The following is a 20915-nucleotide window of genomic DNA, read 5'->3' as shown; positions in this document are numbered from 1 at the left end:
TACGGCTTCTTCTTTGAACTATAGAGTTTTAGCTGGCAACGGCGGATGGCACGCTGAATTGTGTTCACAGATAATGTTCTCTGGAAATATTCCTGAGCCCATTTTGTGATTTCCAATACAGAAGCATGCCTGTATGTGATGCAGTGCCGTCTAAGGGCCCGAAGATCACGGGCACCCAGTATGGTTTTCCGGCCTTGACCCTTACGCACAGAGATTCTTCCAGATTCTCTGAATCTTTTGATGATATTATGCACTGTAGATGATGATATGTTCAAACTCTTTGCAATTTTACACTGTCGAACTCCTTTCTGATATTGCTCCACTATTTGTCGGTGCAGAATTAGGGGGATTGGTGATCCTCTTCCCATCTTTACTTCTGAGAGCTGCTGCCACTCCAAGATGCTCTTTTTATACCCAGTCATGTTAATGACCTATTGCCAATTGACCTAATGAGTTGCAATTTGGTCCTCCAGCTGTTCCTTTTTTGTACCTTTAACTTTTCCAGCCTCTTATTGCCCCTGTTGCTGTCATGAAATTTCATCAATATTTGGCATGAAATTTCAAAATGTCTCACTTTCGACATTTGATATGTTGTCTATGTTCTATTGTGAATACAATATCAGTTTTTGAGATTTGTAAATTATTGCATTCCGTTTTTATTTACAATTTGTCCTTTGTCCCAACTTTTTTGGAATCGGGGTTGTACTTTCACTTGCTGAAGTGCAGCATGTCACACCTGCATGGTAACTTTTCCCGTTACTCTGACAGTCACTAGCTGGGTGTGCCGTGCAGGATTAGCACATACACACTCGTTTTCATCATACATCTAGGGAAAGAGCAACACTGTGAAGTTAATGAGCCACTGTGGAAATTCAGCTTCAGGGAAGTGTGTAAGCCAAAACCTTCTTCTGTATAGCCATGTGTAGTGACCTGAAAAGCAAGCTCTCTATCGTTTCCCATGAAACGTGAAGAAATCATCTGTAGAATGTGAATAGCCTAAGGGTCGCACCAGCTCATCAGACATAGAGAGAGTCTCTGACTTGCTTTACTTATAAGCAGCAGTTCAGCAATATGCACATATAGTGTTCAAGTGAAGACGGGCACAGTGGAATGACACGTGAGGCAGACTCAGTTTATGAAAATGTGCTGCTTTTCTAAGGTTTATCATAAATGAAGAAAGGTTTGGCCATGCTTGAGAAATATATCAGAACGCACTAATTTACTGATGCGCTGCATATCTCTTAAAGCCTGACAAGAATGTGACGTCTTCATCTTCTGTTTCCTATCAGCCTTTTTTCTGACTATGGAGAAATGCGTACTGTTCTAGAGATATTTATGAGGCTATATACTATCCTGTTTTGCAAGAATTGCTGAAGTAACCAGATGATGAGTGTATTCAGTCTTTTCTTAAATAGTACGGTATGAAAGTTCCTAAAGGCTGACTCTTTTTTTTTTTTGTGATGTTATTCTAACTAAAATGCCTATAAGATGTAATTCATTTCCATTCCTTGCTTTCTCTTCCAAAGGTTATTGATGTCTTTGTAATGTGAGAAGCACGAGACAGAGTTATGACTTTTCAGATTTCACGTCACCCATTTGTATACCAGGCACCAATTGTTTAGAATTTTTTTCACAAGCACTTTTCAACATGCAGAGGTTAAACTCCAGGAAGGTCAGAAAAAGAGCAATCATTGTTTAAGAAGTACTGCCTTCTGGTTCCCTCAAGTCCCTGCGGGTTTCGGCTCTGCACAAGTTCAGCAGAGATACAGAAAGAAGAGCAAGGAGCAAAAAAGAGAAACTTGCAGGAAAAGGGACTCGCTAAGAATTTGACAGTCTTCTCCTGCCAGTTTGTGTCTGTCATCACTTTTTTCCTTATGCTTGACTTGGAAAAAACGACGACCAAATAGCAAAGCAGCCTGGAAGATTGGTGCCGACGGGGAAGGAGGTATGGGGTGGGAGCAGGAAAGCAAAACTATACTCCATCTAGGAACAATACAGTAGTGCAGCAATCATCTAAAGAAGAAGAGAGAAATCGACTTGAGACCTTGGGAATTTCTTTCTTGTCCATCATGTTTTAGCTGAGTTCCATGGTTTTATTGCTTTAACAAAGTGCTTTCCCTCTTAGCTGCCAGAGAGCATTTGTCAAAAAAGATGGCATGATAACAAGCTCTAACAAGCTCTGTGAGCCATGACCAGGTCCTTAAGGACCCTAGGTCTCTGGTTCTTCAAGCACGCACACATGCTTACACACACTCCCTGCAGGGCCCCAAGTGCACAAGGCTCTCTGGAGTGCTGTGTGAAATTCTACTCTCCTCTGCACCAGTGAGCAACTGCACGGAGGTGGAAGGATAAAGCAGCAGCATAGCACAGTAGGGTGTGCATTGTTCGACCGCCTAAGGTCATTCAAACTCTGATCATCTTGAATTAATCCTAAAATGAAGCCCTCTGATGCTTTTCATGACCTTGAACTGATTTTGATTCTTTGGTTGACTCAGGTTTTACGGTCACCAGCGACTGTGGTTCAAATTTGCATTGAAAAATAAAGTTTGCATGTGCACGAAGGCACTCCTTCATGCATCTTTTAGATTCTAGTTTGGCAAGAATGAATTAAAAGCTGTTTCAGAGTAAAAAGGCATCAATTTAGTTTGTATAATTGTGTCCTGCAACCATGAAATGCATAGCATAAAAATGCATGCATAGCATTTTTCAAAGATTAGGTCATGGGATACCAGACTCTTTTTTTTTTTTTCAGACAGGGTCTTGTCCGAATGTTTAAAAAAGTGCACTTTCCCTCCATTATAAATGCAGTGCACATTTATTTTATGAATATAAATCAACAATTCAAATATAATAGTTCAACATTTTTGAAACATATTTATTTGTTGTAGCTAATGGGGATTTTCATAGTTAAACTTTCCACCTACAGAAACCAAACCAGTTATAATGCCCGTCGAGACTGATGGGCACCCTTCATAAAATTAGCAAAAGTACTGTATAAAATTAAACATTACACACACTGACTTAAAGTTCCTACTCAAACAACAGGAAAAACTTTTCAGCTTTGATTTAACAAAAAGTAGAATTTTGGCTACCACAAAAACATTTCAGAGATCTGAACCAGTTGTAAATTTGCCAGGAATTGGAGCCACAAGTGCATTGTCTTCCTACAGAGTCAGGAGGATGGTGATGGAGGGGGAAAATCCCAAATATCAGTTGTAGAACTGCACAAAATTTAATTGTTGTGGAGGTCAAGTTTAAAAATCAGCTGCTCAATACAACTTTCATAACAGCAAGCCGTTTGGAAGCATTGGAGAAAAGAATCCCTTCCTATTATTGTGAATATTTGCTTGATTTCATGAAGGGTGCCAATAATTCTGGAGGGCACTGCATAGTGTTCAAACATAGATTTGAAACATTTTATATTGTATTTACATATGCTTTCCTAGTTCCGTTAAAAGTACATTTGAATTAAATGTAGTCTCAGGGCGTCTGATACACTGTGTGGTCAAAAGTTTGTGCACACCTGACCATCACACTTATATGTGCTTGTTGAACATCCCATTCCAGATTTAATCCTCCCTTTGCTGTTATAATAAACTCCACTTTTTTGGGGAGACTTTTCATTAAATTTGGGAATATAGCTGTTGGGATTTGTGCCCGTTCAGCCAAAAGAGCATTAGTGAAGTCAGGCACTGATGTTAGGTGAGAAGGCCCTGGAGTGCACTCACCATTCCAGCACGGGCGCAGATAGAGGGTGGGACGGGTGGGATTCGTCCCACCCAGATTTAAATTCACCTCGTTCGGTCCCCCCCACTTATAGGGAGGAAAAAACGTCTATGCTGTCTTTCTTTGCATAAGGCAAACCTCACGGAAAAATCAAAAGACTAATTACCATTCGGTTTATTGAGGTGCACAGCAGTACATACATAGTTGCAACAACTCACATAAAACAAAACAAAGACTGATATTCGGTTGGTTGAGCTGCGCAGACTGCACAGGTTGCGAGCTCGAGCTTGGTTGCTATGGTTACCCACAACAAGTTTGACAGGCATATCGGGGACAGCTCCTAGTTCAGGACCCCAGCACGGCATGATGAAGGGTGCCAAACCGAAAAGGCAGAAAATGATTGCATCGTTTTTTAAAAAACAACGACTGTAAGTAAACTGTGCCTTACTTTATCATATCACCTTGCAATTTTTTGATAGTCTGTTCAAAGTAATGTCGTAGTGAAAGTAAAATCGTATGGAGTAGAGATGCCTTTCTGGTAGCCTCCTTCTTTCGGTGGCAGCCTGTAGATACAGTGCTCAGAAGGCAGTTTTAATGTTTAATCTGGCATTCCCTGCCATAATTTCAGCGAGCATATTGTTTCATAAGGAAACTTTGCAAAGAGTTGTTGACTGACTGCCGCTCACACAACACACAGGCATAGTTAGAAAGTCAGGATGCACTGGCTTACACTTTGCACAGTGTGCATCAGAGTATATTCCTCGCACAACACATGTTGGGGGTGGGGGTGGGGTTGGGGTTGGTTTGCTGGCAGCTTTGTCCCCCCCAGTTCAAAAAACATATCTGCGCCCCTGCATTCCAGCTCATCCCAAAAGTGTTCACTGGGGTTGAGGTCAGGGCTCGGTCAGTCACTAAAGTTCTTCCAGTTCAACCTTGGGAAACCACGTCTTCATGGAGCCCACTTTGTGCACGGGGCATTGGAACAGGTTTGAGTCTCTTAGTTCCAGTGAAGGGAAATCTTAACGTTACAACATACTAAAGCATTCTATACAATTGTGTGCGTCCAACGTTGTGCCAACAGTTTGGGGAAAAACAACAGATGAGCGTGATAGTCCGGTGTCCACAAAATTTTGGCCACATAGTGTATCAGATGCCCCGAGACTACATTTAATTAAAATGCACTTTTAACAGAGCTAGGAAAGCATCTGTTAACACAATATAAAATGTTTCAAATCTAAGTTTGAACAAAATGCAATGTCCTCCAGAATTATTGGCGCCCTTCATGAACTCAAGTAAATATTTACAATAATAGGAAGGGATTATTTTCTCCAATGCTTCCAAACAGCTTGCTGTTCTCAAAGTTGTGCTGAGCAGTTGATTTTTAAACTTGACTTGCATGACTACTAAATTTTGTGCAGCTCTACAACTGATATTTGGCCTTTTCGTCCTCCGAGAGATTAAACTCATGAGTCTTAAAGGAACAGTCCACCGTACTTCCATAATGAAATATGCTTTTATCTGAATTGAGACGAGCTGCTCCGTACCTATCCGAGCTTTGCGCGACCTCCCAGTCAGTCAGACGCAGTCAGACGCGCTGTCACTCCTGTTAGCAATGTAGCTAGGCTCAGCATGGCCAATGGTATTTTTTGGGGCTGTAGTTAGATGTGACCAAACTCTTCCACGTTTTTCCTGTTTACATAGGTTTATATGACCAGTGACATGAAACAAGTTCAGTTACACAAATTGAAACGTAGCGATTTTCTATGCTATGGAAAGTCCGCACTATAATGACAGGCGTACTAACACCTTCTGCGCGCTTCGGCAGCGCATTGATATCTGAGCTCCATATCAATGCACCGCCGAAGCGCGCAGAAGGTGTTAGTACGCCTGTCATTATAGTGCGGACTTTCCATAGCATAGAAAATCGCTACGTTTCAATTTGTGTAACTGAACTTGTTTCATATCACTGGTCATATAAACCTATGTAAACAGGAAAAACGCGGAAGAGTTTGGTCACATCTAACTACAGCCCCAAAAAATACCATTGGCCATGCTGAGCCTAGCTACATTGCTAACAGGAGTGACAGCGCGTCTGACTGCGTCTGACTGACTGGGAGGTCACGCAAAGCTCGGAGAGGTACGGAGCAGCTCGTCTCAATTCAGATAAGAGCATATTTCATTATGGAAGTACGGTGGACTGTTCCTTTAATGTACAGACAGGAGAGCAGCTGACTGTAGTTGAGGACAATCGCAGGGACATCTTTACATTTAAACAGCTCTTGTATATGAGCTGGAGCACAGATCTATATGTATCCAAGGAGGCTCTGGAGCAGAACAGCATGCCTGTTGCTTAGTAACTCTCCTGGGCCCATTTCACTTCTGCCATAGCTCTGGGCTTTATCGTGCATGCAGAAAATTTTCTGCTCTAATATTGCAGGGCTAGGTGCTTTTCTTATATGAGCAAGCACCTAGCCACTGGAGGATACACCCAGATGATTTAACTGTGGTATGGACATGAGCAAATGACACGATAGGGCTTTGTTTAGAGAATGATATCATAGCTTATTGATGTAGATCTTTCAGCATTGTCATCCTGTACTATGTCTGGGAGTGGAAGCAAAACAATGCTGGGAGAGAATGACTGACAAAGCTAGTGAAAGACAGACAGAGACAGAGGGGCCTGACTCCAGTGCTGAACGACGAGACCTATTAGTACAGCCGGTGAGATGACGGATTGGGAGTGAAGTCACTTCCTAGCAAAACATTTGTTTACTGTTTCAACCTCTCCGTTGTTGTTTTTTTTTCTTTCTGCTCACTCTTTCCCCCTCTGTTTTCTCCTTTTACTGCTGTAGCAGCATCTGCTTCAATGCTTCTTAATTAATATGCTCTCTCAGGTGCTCTCTCTCTCTTTTTCGCTCTCTCTCTCGGGGATGGGTGCTGCTGTGTCAATAGCAAAACAACAGTACTGGCAGCTGGTGTATTCACACAATGTGTTTGTGTGTGTTTCAGCACATAATTGCACATTTGTTCGTCAGTGTGTGTGTGTGTGTGTGTGTGTGTGTGTGTGTGTGTGAGAGAGACTCAGTTACAGCTCTCAGATCAGGGTCTTTGAAGCATCCATGATTAGAAATAAGGAGGAAAGTGAAGCTTTGCTTCTTTTAGCAAAATGCCTGATATTTTTTTGTTGATTTTCAGCAGTGTGGTTCGTAGTTTTGCCAGTTAGTCATTGTTATATACACTGAATATTATACTGGGTGCATAGCTCTATTGGGAAATCATGGATTTGGGTAATTTGAGGAATATGGTGAAAAAGACCCACACCTCCATTGTTTTGATTGGAAAGCTTGACTCTTTAACGGATGTAAGTATGACTGTCTGTCTGCCCTATTTTTCATTGCTAGTTTAGATGGAGTTTGGTTGTGTTGCATTTTACTGAAGTGCACAGCTGGATGATTTTGCTCTTGTGTTCTTTTTTAGATTATCATGACTCGTGAATGTGTACTAAAACAGCACAAATGGTTAAAAAGCTTCTTGCAATATGACACTTTAAGCGATTGGCTTAGCATTAGTTTAAATAACCAGTAAGTTATTTATATGAATTACATTGCAAAGGTGATGAACATGATGACATGCATGCTAAAATACCTGTCCTGGTGTTTGTAAATCTGACCCAGATAGCTGATTTTGTCATTGTGTCCTCTCCAACTCATTAACACATGCAGAGGATCTCCAAACCTGGCTTTTCGGGCTCCATTTTGTATTACCATTGTCTGTAATGATTATCACTGATATGAAGAGAAGATAGTTTGGAAATTTCAATATGAATGCTACTGTTGTGGGGCGGCACGGTGGTGTAGTGGTTAGCGCTGTCGCCTCACAGCAAGAAGGTCCTGGGTTCGAGCCCAGCAGCCGGCGAGGGCTTTTCTGTGCGGAGTTTGCGTGTTCTTCCCGTGTCTGCGTGGGTTTCCTCCGGGTGCTCCGGTTTCCCCCACAGTCCAAAGCCATGCAGGTTAGGCTAATTGGTGGTTCTAAATTGACCGTAGGTGTGAATGTAAGTGCGAATGGTTGCTTGTCTCTGTGTCAGCCCTGCGATAACCTGGTGACTTGTCCAGGGTGTACCCCGCCTCTCGCCCATAGTCAGCTGGGATAGGCTCCAGCTTGCCTGCTACCCTGTAGAACAGGATAAGTGGCTACAGATAATGGACGGAAGCTACTGTTGTATTGCTACAGAAGTCTAAAGAGTTTGAGTAGGAGATGGAATACGATGGGAGTAGTGAAAAGAATATAAAGGTTAAGTGTGGAAATTTAGCTCTCTCATGTGTTGTGGCTGGAAGACATAATCGTAACTTGTGTTTATAATTAGTTGCTTTATTTATTGAGGCCTAACCTGTAATCTAACATCCTGGATTAGTGTTCAATCCAGAGCTCAGGTTGCTGTCTGCGTATATTCTGAGTTTTGCATATTCTCCCCGTGTCCATGCAGGTTTCTTCCAGGTTCTCTGGTTTCCTCCCACCTCCCAAAATCATGCCAGTAGGTGATTGATGACTCTAAATTCCCCCTTGTGAGATTGTGTATGTGAATGGTGTCCTGCGATGGACTGGTGTCCCAAGAAAGGGCATATTCCCTCCTTGTGTCAGTGTTTTGAGGACGGTCTCCGGATCCACTATGACTGTGGCTAGGATTACTGAAGCAGTTACTGAAGATGAATAAAAAATATTAGGGCCTCATTTAAAAGGTCTTTCAGGAGAGAACCGTTAATATAAAACAAATTGTGAAACCTAAAACACTCAGCATATGCACATCTGACCTGAACTACCCTTGCCATTATACTGTGTACATTATACTGTGTACTCCTGTTTGCACGACCTCACTACACTCTGTGTACCCTGACTTTAGTATATTGTGTCTTGTCTGGAAATATCCTGCATGTTGTATGTATATGGTATACTGTTTATATTGTTGATAGCATGCATATTTATAATGTATACTGTATATTATAGATATTATATATTATTGATATTATAGATAGATATTTTTATGCATAATATAGATATTGCATATTATAGATGATAGATAAATATTGTGTAGTACAGATATTTTAGACAGAAATCCATTATCTGTAGCCAATTATCCTGTACAGGGTCGCAGGCAAGCTGGAGCCTATCCCAGCTGACTATGGGCGAGAGGTGGGGTACACCCTGAACAAGTCACCAGGTCATCGCAGGGCAAACAACCATAGAGACAAACAACCATTCACACCTACGGTCAATTTAGAGCCACCAATTAGCCTAACCTGCATGTCTTTGAACTGTGGGGGAAACCGGAGCTCCCAGAGGAAACCCACGCAGACACAGGGAGACCATGCAAGCTCCACACAGAAAGGCCCTTGCCGGCCGCTGGGCTCGAACCCAGACCTTCTTACTGTGAGGCGACAGTGCTAACCACTACACTACCATGGCGCCCTGTATATAATAGTTATACTAGTTATTGTAGATTTCATATTATTATTATTATATTGTGTAATGCCTACATTGTCCATATTATCCATTACATATACATATATACATTTTTTTTTATATTGCATATACATAACTTACATATATTCACACTTCTTTTTCCTCCCCGTATCACGAGAGACACCAACTGCCGGAACCAAATTCCTTGTGTGTGTCAACATACTTGGGCAATAAACCTGATTCTGATAAACACTGAACCATTCAAACTGTACATTTAAACTTATCTTCAGCCCTGAGCTCTACTGATGATGCCATGGACAGTACGTTTTCCTTCAGGGCTTTGGAAGGGTCTTCAATGGATGTGTGCTAGAGTGTTTTTGTTATGATGCATCTCATACAGTATGTGTGTGTGTGTTAGGTGGTGGGCAGTGACGGTGTGCGGGCAATGATGGAGAGCGCCCTGACAGCCAGGGACCGAGTGGGAGTGCAGGACTTTGTCCTGCTGGAGAACTACACTAGCGAGGTGGCCTTTATTGACAACTTGCGCAAGCGCTTCAAGGAGAACCTCATCTATGTAAGAATTTCTTCTTTCTCATTCCAGCTAAAGGCCAAGGTCCATGTGATGTTATTCTGCAAAAGAGTATCATTCTCTTTCTCTTTTGAACAGACATACATTGGCTCAGTGTTAGTGTCAGTGAATCCCTATAAAGAGTTGGAGATCTACACCAAGCACCATATGGAGCGGTACAGGGGCGTTAACTTCTATGAAGTCTCTCCTCACATGTGAGTTATTATTCTATTCAGTATTACTTCACAGTGCCTTTTATAACTATTCACCCCCTTGGTCTTTTCCACATTGTATAGTGTTATAACCTGGAAATGAAATCGACTTAATTGGGATTATATGTCAGGAATCGACACAGAATATCCCCAAACCCTTAATCTGCCAGAGCCTGAGTAATTTTGCCAAGAAAAATGAGACAAATTTCAAGATCCAGATGTGCAGTGCTGACCGAGGCATATCCCAGAAGACTGTAGACGATCACATTTCTATCAACTACTGACCCAGTAGGGTGAATACTTATGCAATCAACAAATGTATGCTTTTTGGTTAATTAAACTTTGTGTCACAATAAAATATTTTGCATCTTCAGTTTATACGTATCAGGTCATTTCAGATCCGTAACCTCTGGCATCCAAATGCTCACAGAACTTAATAAAAATTGTTTGGTACAGTGGTGATTTTCATATTGCAAGATCATTATTTGGATAAACCATTGCTGTAGTAATGGTAAACAGATGATGACTGTGCAACCCAAATCCATGCTTCTCATCATTTCCATAATCTCCCTCTCACTGACACAGAATGGCCTGTCAGCAGTAACATGTTTGCCCAGGCTGTACTGACAGTCGCTAAGAGCTAGTTCGATTCTAATGTGAGGGAGGAGTGTAGTAGGGAGGTGCAGCTATTACACATTCCCATGCTAGTCTTGTGAGTCTTCTCTTTTTGAGGGCGTGAGTAGAAAGCAAGTACGAGGGCAGGTATGATATATGAGCGAGATTCCTGTACAGTGCTGTAATGGGATTCTCCTCACAGGGTCATGTAAGCATTGAAAGTGTTTATCTCTGTGGTGGTGCAAGGCAGGCTGAAATAACAGACCTTCATTAGTGCCATTCCTGTCCTTCTGAAATTACTGATAACGCAGAGCTCTGAAAAGCATTTTCCATTTTCCGTTCCATTTTCCCGAGTGGTGCAAAACAAAATCGTTCACCCTATTATCAGGAGATTGTGAGTTCAAATCCCAATAATACCATAGCCATGTGTGGCAGGGAGTCAAAGAGAGCAAAATTGGCCATGCTCTTTGGGACGGAGGGGTGGCACACATCTCTTTCTCTATCAATCACAGCGACAGCAGCCAATCATGGGCATCTATAAGCTCATGCATTCCTAAGGGTGCGGATAGTAGTGATGCATGGGTCACAATGCCCGGCCTATTATGAGCATTTAACACGCAAAAATATACATTAATTCAGAACCCGGACCTGGACTGACCCCCAAACTGGCAACTTTAGCATCGTCACTTTTTGACTCATCCTGACCGAACCCATGATATTTTTCTAGCATCACTAGTAGATTGTGCTTTCCTCCGAGTGTGTTACACTGCGCCCTGATGTTGTATGAACAGGATGCAATTGCTGTGCCTGGTTGGTAGCGGTCGTATGATAGGAGAAAGCTGCCTGATGGGGAATCCCCCGCACACACACACACACATTCCATTTGATTCTGAAATAAGGATGACATATGTCATGACTATATAAGAAAATAATCAACAACAGGTGTAGTATAACATGAAAAGAAGCTACTTTTAGCACTCCAAAATTGATTATTTTACAATAACAGCACATTCCAAAGCGTTTTATTCCTCTTACACTACAGCAGTTTGCCAATACTAACAACATGTTTTATTTATTAAGGAACGACTGTCATACGTCTCTACATTTATAATTAGGTTTAGTCTTGTTTAGTTGCTGTTCTGACCTGCGTTATAGCATCCATAAACAGTGGTTCCCTCACTAGCATCTTTTTTCTCTCTCGTTTGGAGTTGAGACACAGAGCGCAACTTGCCATGTTAATGAGAAACCACAGACTTCTTATAAAATTTAAAGGAACAGCTTTGCCTCTAGGGGCGGCACGGTGGTGTAGTGGTTAGCACTGTCGCCTCACAGCAAGAAGGTCCTGGGTTCGAGCCCCGGGGCCGGCGAGGGCCTTTCTGTGCGGAGTTTGCATGTTCTCCCCGTGTCCGCGTGGGTTTCCTCCGGGTGCTCCGGTTTCCCCCACAGTCCAAAGACATGCAGGTTAGGTTAACTGGTGACTCTAAATTGACCGTAGGTGTGAATGTGAGTGTGAATGGTTGTCTGTGTCTATGTGTCAGCCCTGTGATGACCTGGCGACTTGTCCAGGGTGTACCCCGCCTTTCGCCCGTAGTCAGCTGGGATAGGCTCCAGCTTGCCTGCGACCCTGTAGAAGGATAAAGCGGCTAGAGATGATGAGATGAGATGAGCTTTGCCTCTAAGTGCTGTAAAGCACTGACGCTGGAGACTCCTTTCAAAAATAATAAATAAAATGTCTTGCCAACAAAAAAAAAACCCTTCGCCATATTAGCAAGTATGTGTATTTTCATCTCTTCGACGTGAAACATCTGTAGTACACGTCTGTGTGTTAGTTTTTACTGTAGAAATGGTACCATATTAATTCTATCACTATTGTCAGAGTTCTGACAAATTAGATTGGAGAATTCAACACTGCTGTGGTTTAAGTTATTATAAGACCGTATTTAGGAATTGACTTATCACGCTTCTTCTTCTTGGTGTAGATATGCGGTGTCTGATAATGCGTATCGCTCCATGCGGACGGAGAGACGGGACCAGTGTATCCTGATCTCAGGAGAGAGTGGTGCTGGGAAGACGGAAGCCTCTAAGAAAGTTCTGCAGTACTATGCCATCACCTGTCCTGCCAGCGAACAAGTACAGACCGTGAAAGACCGCCTACTGCAGTCCAACCCTGTCCTGGAGGTAACAACCCGCATTCTTCCAGGAACGATATTCCCATTTTATAATCAACAAGCTATGAGTGTCCATGAAAATGGCATTCTAAATCTTCAAAATAATCTAGACAGAATGATGAATTGTTTCATATGCTTTACAGTGGTGCTTGAAAGTTTGTGAACCCTTTATAATTTGTTATATTTCTGCATAAATATGATCTAAAACATCATCAGATTTTCACACAAGTCCTAAAAGTAGATAAAGAGAACCCAGTTAAACAAATGAGACAAAAATATTATACTTGGTCATTTATTTATTGAGGAAAATGATCCAATATTACATATCTGTGAGTGGCAAAAGTATGGGAACCTCGAGGATTAGCAATTCATTTGAAGGTGAACTTAGAGTCAGGTGTTTTCAATCAGTGGGATGACAATCAGGTGTGAGTGGGCACCCTGTTTTATTTAAAGAACAGGGATCTATCAAAGTCTGATTTTTCACAACATATGTTTGTGGAAGTGTATCATGGCACGAACAAAGGAGATTTCTGAGGACCTCAGAAAAAGCGTTGTTGATGCTCATCAGGCTGGAAAAGGTTACAAAACCATCTCTAAAGAGTTTGGACTCCACCGATCCACAGTCAGACAGATTGTGTACAAATGGAGGAAATTCAAGACCATTGTTACCCTCCTCAGGAGTGGTTGACCAACAAGGATCACTCCAAGAGCAAGGCGATAGTTGGCGAGGTCACAAAGGACCCCAGGGTAACTTCTAAGCAACTGAAGACCTCTCTCACATTGGCTAATGTTAATGTTCATGAGTCCACCATCAGGAGAACACTGAGCAACAATGGTGTGCATGGCAGGGTTGCAAGGAGAAAGCTACTGCTCTCCAAAAAGAACATTGCTGCTCGTCTGCAGTTTGCTAAAGATCACATGGACAAGCCAGAAGGCTATTGGAAAATGTTTTGTGGATGGATGAGACCAAAATAGAACTTTTTGGTTTAAATAAGAAGTGTTATGTTTGGAGAAAGGAAAACACTGCATTCCAGCATAAGAACCTTATCCCATCTGTGAAACATGGTGGTGGTAGTATCATGGTTTGGGCCTGTTTTGCTGCATCTGGGCCAGGACAGCTTGCCATCATTGATGGAACAATGAATTCTGAATTATACCAGCGAATAAAGAAAACTAGTTTTCTGGGTCACAGTTATTATTTTTGTATTTATTTCTTTATTTATTATGTGTTCATTTTTGGAAATTAAATCAGTATATTGTAATTGTTTTTAGTAGCATATTGGTGTGTTATAGTGTATATGAAATAGAATTTTAAAATTCATTTCTTTCCCTTGGCTGGCACGGTGGTGTAGTGGTTAGCACTGTTGCCTCACAGCAAGAAGGTCCTGGGTTCGAGCCTAGTGGCCAATGATGGCCTTTCTGTGTGGAGTTTGCATGTTCTCCCCGTGTCTGTGTGGGTTTCCTCCACAGTTCAAAGACATGCAGGTTAGGTTAATTGGTGGCTCTAAATTGACCATGAGTGTGAATGGTTGTTTGTCTCTATGTGCCAGCCCTGCGATAACCTGGTGACTTGTCCAGGGTGTACCCCGCCTCTCGCCCATAGTCAGCTGGGATAGGTTCCAGCTTGCCTGCGACCCTGTCGAACAAGATAAGCAGCTACAGATAATGGATGGATTTCTTTTCTTTTTCACCTTTGGAAGTAAGCAGATGACAGGCGTGTTGTTATAGGACAGTAATGCACAATGGGGTAGTGTGGTAGTGTTCAAACCCTGAAATGGACCAGTTCCTTAAAACAAAACATCCCGAAGCATTTTATTTATCTTATGCCACAGTGATTTGCCAACAATTACAACTGCTAATGTATTAATGAATGACTCATTATGCTTTTTATCCACTTGTAATTACATTTAATGTCTGGAACTCCTGAGACACAAATTAGTTCCTGTTATCACTTGTGTCATGACAGCATCCTCTCTCTCTCTCGCTTGTCATTTAGTGTCAAAGCACAAACTCCTCTGTCATGAAGACTCTCCATATGGTGATACTGGAGACTCTTTCCATAAATGTTAAATAAACCTTTCCTTACAGAAATTTTCACCATAATAACGGCTATAGATTTATCTTTGTTAAATACTTTTTTAAAATCCATTTATTATTAGCCCTAAATTATATACATCATGTCCTTTATATAGTATAAAAGGTTGAAATGGTTTGCCCTTGCCGTCACACTTTACTGCTAATAGTGTGTTATTGTCTGAAAGATTGTTATTGCTTATACAACATTCCTAACCGTCTCTATTTCAGGCCTTTGGAAATGCTAAAACTTTGCGCAATGACAATTCAAGCCGTTTTGGGAAATACATGGACATCCAGTTTGACTTCAAGGTAATATTTTCACTGAGAATTTGCTCATTTATAATCAGGATTGTGGCTATGCTGCTCTTTGTTACCCAGAGTGAATAATCTTGGAACTACAGTGTATCACTGATGTTAATATTCTAACTTTTATGTGCCTCTACCGCCTCCCTTTACACTGCTTGGGTGGGGTTGTGCACCTGTATGCCCTTTTGTGTATATGTGTGTTTGTGCTGTGTATACGTGTCTGTCAGTGTCCCACTGTTATTCCCATTGGCTTTCCCCATTGGCAGGGTGCTCCAGTTGGGGGTCATATCCTAAACTACCTACTGGAGAAATCTCGTGTCGTGCACCAGAGCCATGGAGAACGAAACTTCCACATCTTCTATCAGCTCATTGAGGGCGGCGAGGAGGATCTGCTCAGGGAACTCGGCCTGGAGAGGAATGCACAGCAGTACCAGTATCTTGTGAAGGTCAGGGCAATTGAGAGCATGCATCAGCACAAATGCACGCACGCACACGCACACACACACACACACACACAGCGGAGTCTTCATATTTCTGCACTCCCCTGTTGTTTAATAGGGGAACTCAACAATTGTTCTCCCTCCCTTGTCTTCCTCTGCTTTGTTGAGTGTGTGTGAGTGTGTGTGTGAGTCTTTTTGCCTGCAGGGAATCAGGGAGAAACATGCACATGAACACATACCCACTCGTACCACTGGAGCATCCTTACTGCAGTTCTTGTTTTCATACGGCCCTCGAGGCTACTTGCATATTCAGTGTTCATTCTGAATTCATATCTCATTTCTCAACATTGTTTTTATCTGTCTTTAAAGGATCTGTAGGTTTTTAATTACCTTGTAGAAATTAAAAGTCTTAAGTAGGACATTTTCTTAAATTCAGATTGGTAACACTTTATATTAAGGTGACTTTAATGAACATTTAAATAAATTACTATCACTAGTACTATCACAGTCATACACTACAGAAGCAGCAGATAGATAGTTTGAAAACAATGGAGTGGTCCTTTAAGAAAGCAAAGCTTCAGGTTGGACTTCTTAAATAAATAAATAATCCGCAGTACATAGAGACGAATCTCACACACACAAGATATTAGTACTTCTCTTTACAGTCTAACTGTGATAGACAGATAATGTTGGGGAAAAGAAAACGGAAACCAGGGTAGAAAAAGGATTAACTTACTAACAGGTTTGGCTCAAGAAAAGGTGCTGGGGGCATCGTGGCTAAGGTGGATAAGGCGCCATACCATAAATCCGGGGACCTGGGTTTGATTCCGACCCGAGGTCATTTCCCGATCCCTCCCTGTCTCTCTCCTGCTGATTTCCTGTCTCTACACTGTCCTATCCAATAAAGGTGAAAAAAGCCCAAAAAATATCTTTAAAAAGAAAAGGTGCTGGTTTCAGGACCCAGTCCTGTATTAACTATACTTCTTTCTGTAACTATAATTCCTTGTTAACATTAACAAGCCATGAACTTCAGTGTTAATAAAATATATGTAATGTTAACAAAGCAGCAGAAAGTAACATTTATTAACGCACATTGTTTAAATGTTAACAAAATACACATGCATCACTGTATTAATGTTGAATCAGGGCAGCACGGTGGTGTAGTAGTTAGCACTGTTGCCTCACAGCAAGAAGGTCCAGGTTCGAGCCCCGTGGCTGGCGAGGGCCTTTCTGTGCAGAGTTTGCATGTTCTCCCCGTGTCCGCATGGGTTTCCTCCAGGTGCTCCGGTTTCCCCCACAGTCCAAAGACATGCAGGTTAGGTTAACTGGTGACTCTAAATTGACCGTAGGTGTGAATGTGTGTGTGAATGGTTGTCTGTGTCTATGTGTCAGCCCTGTGATGACCTGGCGACTTGTCCAGGGTGTACCCCGCCTTTCGCCCGTAGTCAGCTGGGATAGGCTCCAGCTTGCCTGCGACCCTGTAGAACAGGATAAAGCGGCTACAGATAATGGATGGATGGATGTTGAATCAATCCCTGACTAAAAATAAATCCTTTTTTTTTTAGTGAAAATTAGTAAAAAATTAAATGACAGCAAGTTCCTAAATGTTGATAACTTACTATCTGGCCTCTTAACGTCAGATCTGAATTTTGACGGTTAAAGACCGTGAATATGTTCGTTAAGGTGTTGGTTCATATTGATCACAGTGAGCTTTGTTGTCCTAAGTTACATTTCAAACACTTTGCCTTGACACTCGTCCCAAGAAAGCTTTAGTATAATATTAAAATTAGTGCTGTCAAAAATGTCGCGTTATTAACGCGTTAACTTGACTCAACTTTAATGGCGATAATTTTTTTATCGCGAGATTAACGCTCTGTGACATGATGTAGGTTTTTCATAAGCTTTTGAAACTGCCAGGAACTTGCAACAGAGACTTTGCTTAGAAAACCGATAACAGCTAGACATGCCACGCCCCGCACAGCCAAAGTCCTCTGCCCTCCTCCCCCAAAGAACCAGCGCGGGCAGGGCGCGCTAGTAGAGATGGGATTTATGGCTCTTTGATGGGATCCGCATCTTTGTGATCCGTTCTTTGAAAAGAGCCGTTCAAAAGACTGGCTAATTTGGCTCTTTTTAAATATTTATTCAGTTTTAAGAAGACAGCGTCTAAAGAAGCCAGATCCTTCTGAACTGTAAACTCAATGCTATCCCAGAAATCCTTCCTGTAATATGCTAATTTGGCCGCCTCAACAGGCAGAAAGTGTAAAAGTACAAAATGTGTTAAGTGAGCTGAAACAGTAAAGATCAGATTCAATGCAATATTTATCAACGAACAACTTAAAGTTAATATAATAGTGTATTTTATATTATAATCAAGCATGTCAAGCCTACCGTCACTGTGTAACCTGTCTCTCTGAGTTGTAGACTAACTCAAGCAGTAGATCACTTCACTCATGGTTCTTTTGCTAGCCCCGGTGTTCGGCTTAGGTTTCACTTTGCAGTGGCTGTGTCAAGACGTGTTATGCTTTGCAATACAAAGCAAGCCCATTCACATTTTTATGCTGATAAAAGAATTACAATGGTTTTTCATGTGACAAAAATGTGCGATTAAATTGCGATTAATCGCGAGTTAACTATGACAGTCGCAACATTAATCGCGATTAAATATTTTAATCGCTTGACAGCACTAATTAAAATACATTTTAAACAAAAGTAACACAGTGATGCGTGTAATTTCTATAGCAGATTGTATACACTGTAAAACCCAATAAGGTCACTGAGCTCAAAAATTTTATTGAAACCGATTACGTAAAAATTTTTGAGGTAAGTAACTTAAATTTTTTAAGGTAAGATTTCTTAAAAATTACAATTAAGTGTAACTATAGTGTAATTTTTAAGAAATCTTACCTTAAAAAATGTAAGTTACTTACCTCAAAAATTTTTACGTAATCGGTTTCAATAAAATTTTTGAGCTCAGTGACCTTATCGGGTTTTACAGTGTACAGGTTACTATCTTTTGAAATCAAAATTAGTGACGTGCTAGTGAGATTTCAGGGTTACCTTTGTGGGTTGTTGTGTTTTGTGTGTGTGTGTGTGTGTGTGTGTGTGTGTGTGCAGGTCAATATGTGTCAAATACATTAAAAAACACCCCCTCCTCTCTCTCTCTCTCTCTCTCTCTCATTCTCATGTACTAACACTAGCTGAAGCGAGCATTAGTTACGTTCTGTGAGCTATCATTATCAGAGACATCTGTGGCTGGAGAGCAGCAAAAACTCACTGGTTGAAAGTGGTGCCTGCTAACAGCTCCAGCAAATCTAAAGCTCGCTGCAGACAATGCAGTTTTTCAATAAAAGTTAGAATTCTACACTTTCTTTGCTGTGATATAAACTTTAATAGCTTATTTCCCTGCACCTTATATTTATTTAGTATTATATAATTCGCCACGTGCAAACTAAATTGGCAACAGTGAACCTTTTGTTGTCATTTTGGTATATGGTGTCATTCTGTATATGGTGATTATCTATGAATGCCGTAACTGTTCATAAAGAAAACCGACAAAACTATTGGGACAAGAGTATAATCACGATAGACCTCTGACTACATCCTGTTTAGTAAATGGATATCAATTTTAACTTTTAATGAATTAACTTTTAATAAATGACATTGAAGTGGGAAAAATGTTTCTGTGTGTGTGTGCGTTTGCATTACAGGGTAATTGTCCCAAAGTGAGTTCCATCAATGACCGCAATGACTGGAAGGTGGTGAGAAAAGCTCTGAGTGTCATTGGGTTCAGTGATGATGAAGTGGAGGTAAGAGAGCCCGATGGTTATACATGTAGAATTAGTGAAGAAAGGAAATAGAAGTAATTTACAATATGGCACGTGCAACACGTGCACCTATTACCTCTCAAATAATAAGTAAGAAATAAACATGACAGGATGTGCTGTTATAGGAAAACAATCAATAATGGGGTAGGTGTATAGCAGAGTTATTATTACCACCAATAACAGCATGTTTCAGAGGGTCGTATTCCTCTTATACCACATCAATTTGATAACAGTTACATTTATTAATGAACAATGCCATACTCTTTTTATCCATTTCCGGCTACATTTAACATTGCGGAATGTCCGCATGACAAGTTTACTTTTGCATTTACATGTATGGGATTTATATTTGTGGCATTTTGCAGATGCCCTTATTCAGAGCAATTCACAGAAGTGGTTTGTAGTCTCTATCAAATGCACATCCTCATGTTAGTTCATTCGGTCAGGGACTGAGAGCACCGATCAGTCTAAAACCCTTTTGGGGAGGGTTAGTACAGTTAGTTCCTGTAATCACTTACAGTACTGTGCAAAAGTCTTAGGCACCTCATTTTTGGTACAAATTTTGTTATAGATTTGTATTTTATGACTTCTACAAAAATATTTTAGATTTCCAGGACAAAATTAAATGCTACAGAAAAATAATTTTATGTCAGTCAAGAAAGCAGCGTATTACATGAGAGACCACTTTTCAGACGACAAAAAAAAAAAAATAAGTAATGAAGGCTGCTGGGTTTTGCTGCAAAAATAAGAAGCATGTGTGATGGTCAAAGTTTCTCTTTTCATTTGAAATTTGTTTATTGTTAGTGAGTACTACTGTGAGGGCCCTCGTATAATATGCTGTGCAAAGTTTGATTAGTGTAATAGTAATCCTGACTTCCTCGGAAAGGACTGTAATTACTTGATGGTATTGAGCCAGAGTACATCTCTTTATATGTGTGATGTAATGGATGATTATGAAGTGTCTTATATTGTTTAATATAATCGCTGTCCATTGCTATGCATATTAAATGTGTTGTTTTGCCTGGTATCCCTTGTATCTCTCTCTCTCTCTCTCTCTTTGCAGGAGCTATTAAACATCATTGCCAGCGTGCTACATTTGGGGAATGTTCAGTACGGGAGTGAGGATGGTGGCAATGCCTACATTACTGCAGACACCCAGATTAAATATTTAGCCAGGGTGAGAATCCAGCTGCGTTACACACATCCCTCCATCCCTGTTGAATAGCATTGCCAGTGTATTCCACATTTGAAACATTTGAAGAATAATGAGCATAAAAATGGTTTTCAAAACAGCAAAAACTAATAATGCATTCTGGATTCATTTATGGGTTTATACGAGGCATTTATTTATTCAAGATTAACGGCAAAAATAGAATCTAAATTGAGTTAATGGAAATGAAGCCAGTTAAAATGTCAGTATAACATAATTGTAAAATTAATCACATAATCAAATATTCTAGGCTGTTTTAATAATCACTGTTAAATTTATTTTATATGTAAAATCTCCCAGATTTTCTCTCAAT

The 20915-nt window shown here is 40.9% G+C and overlaps 1 protein-coding gene across 3 annotated transcripts in view; it reads left to right on the top strand.

Annotated features, from left to right (window-relative positions):
• myo1cb (myosin Ic, paralog b) overlaps positions 1 to 20915 on the top strand; it is a 103760-nt gene that overhangs the window by 48729 nt on the left and 34116 nt on the right. For all 3 annotated transcript variants that reach the window (XM_060944217.1, XM_060944219.1, XM_060944218.1), the window contains exons 2-8: positions 9602 to 9757; positions 9851 to 9966; positions 12558 to 12756; positions 15051 to 15131; positions 15395 to 15574; positions 19276 to 19374; positions 20456 to 20569. In XM_060944217.1, the coding sequence (XP_060800200.1) occupies positions 9602 to 9757; positions 9851 to 9966; positions 12558 to 12756; positions 15051 to 15131; positions 15395 to 15574; positions 19276 to 19374; positions 20456 to 20569 (945 nt within the window). The remainder of the gene's footprint in view (positions 1 to 9601; positions 9758 to 9850; positions 9967 to 12557; positions 12757 to 15050; positions 15132 to 15394; positions 15575 to 19275; positions 19375 to 20455; positions 20570 to 20915) is intronic.

Source organism: Neoarius graeffei, chromosome 17, assembly GCF_027579695.1.
Source record: "Neoarius graeffei isolate fNeoGra1 chromosome 17, fNeoGra1.pri, whole genome shotgun sequence".
Classification (NCBI taxonomy): Eukaryota; Metazoa; Chordata; class Actinopteri; order Siluriformes; family Ariidae; genus Neoarius; species Neoarius graeffei.
The sequence above is the reverse complement of the archived record's forward strand: the minus strand, read 5'-3'. Positions and strand labels throughout refer to the sequence as shown.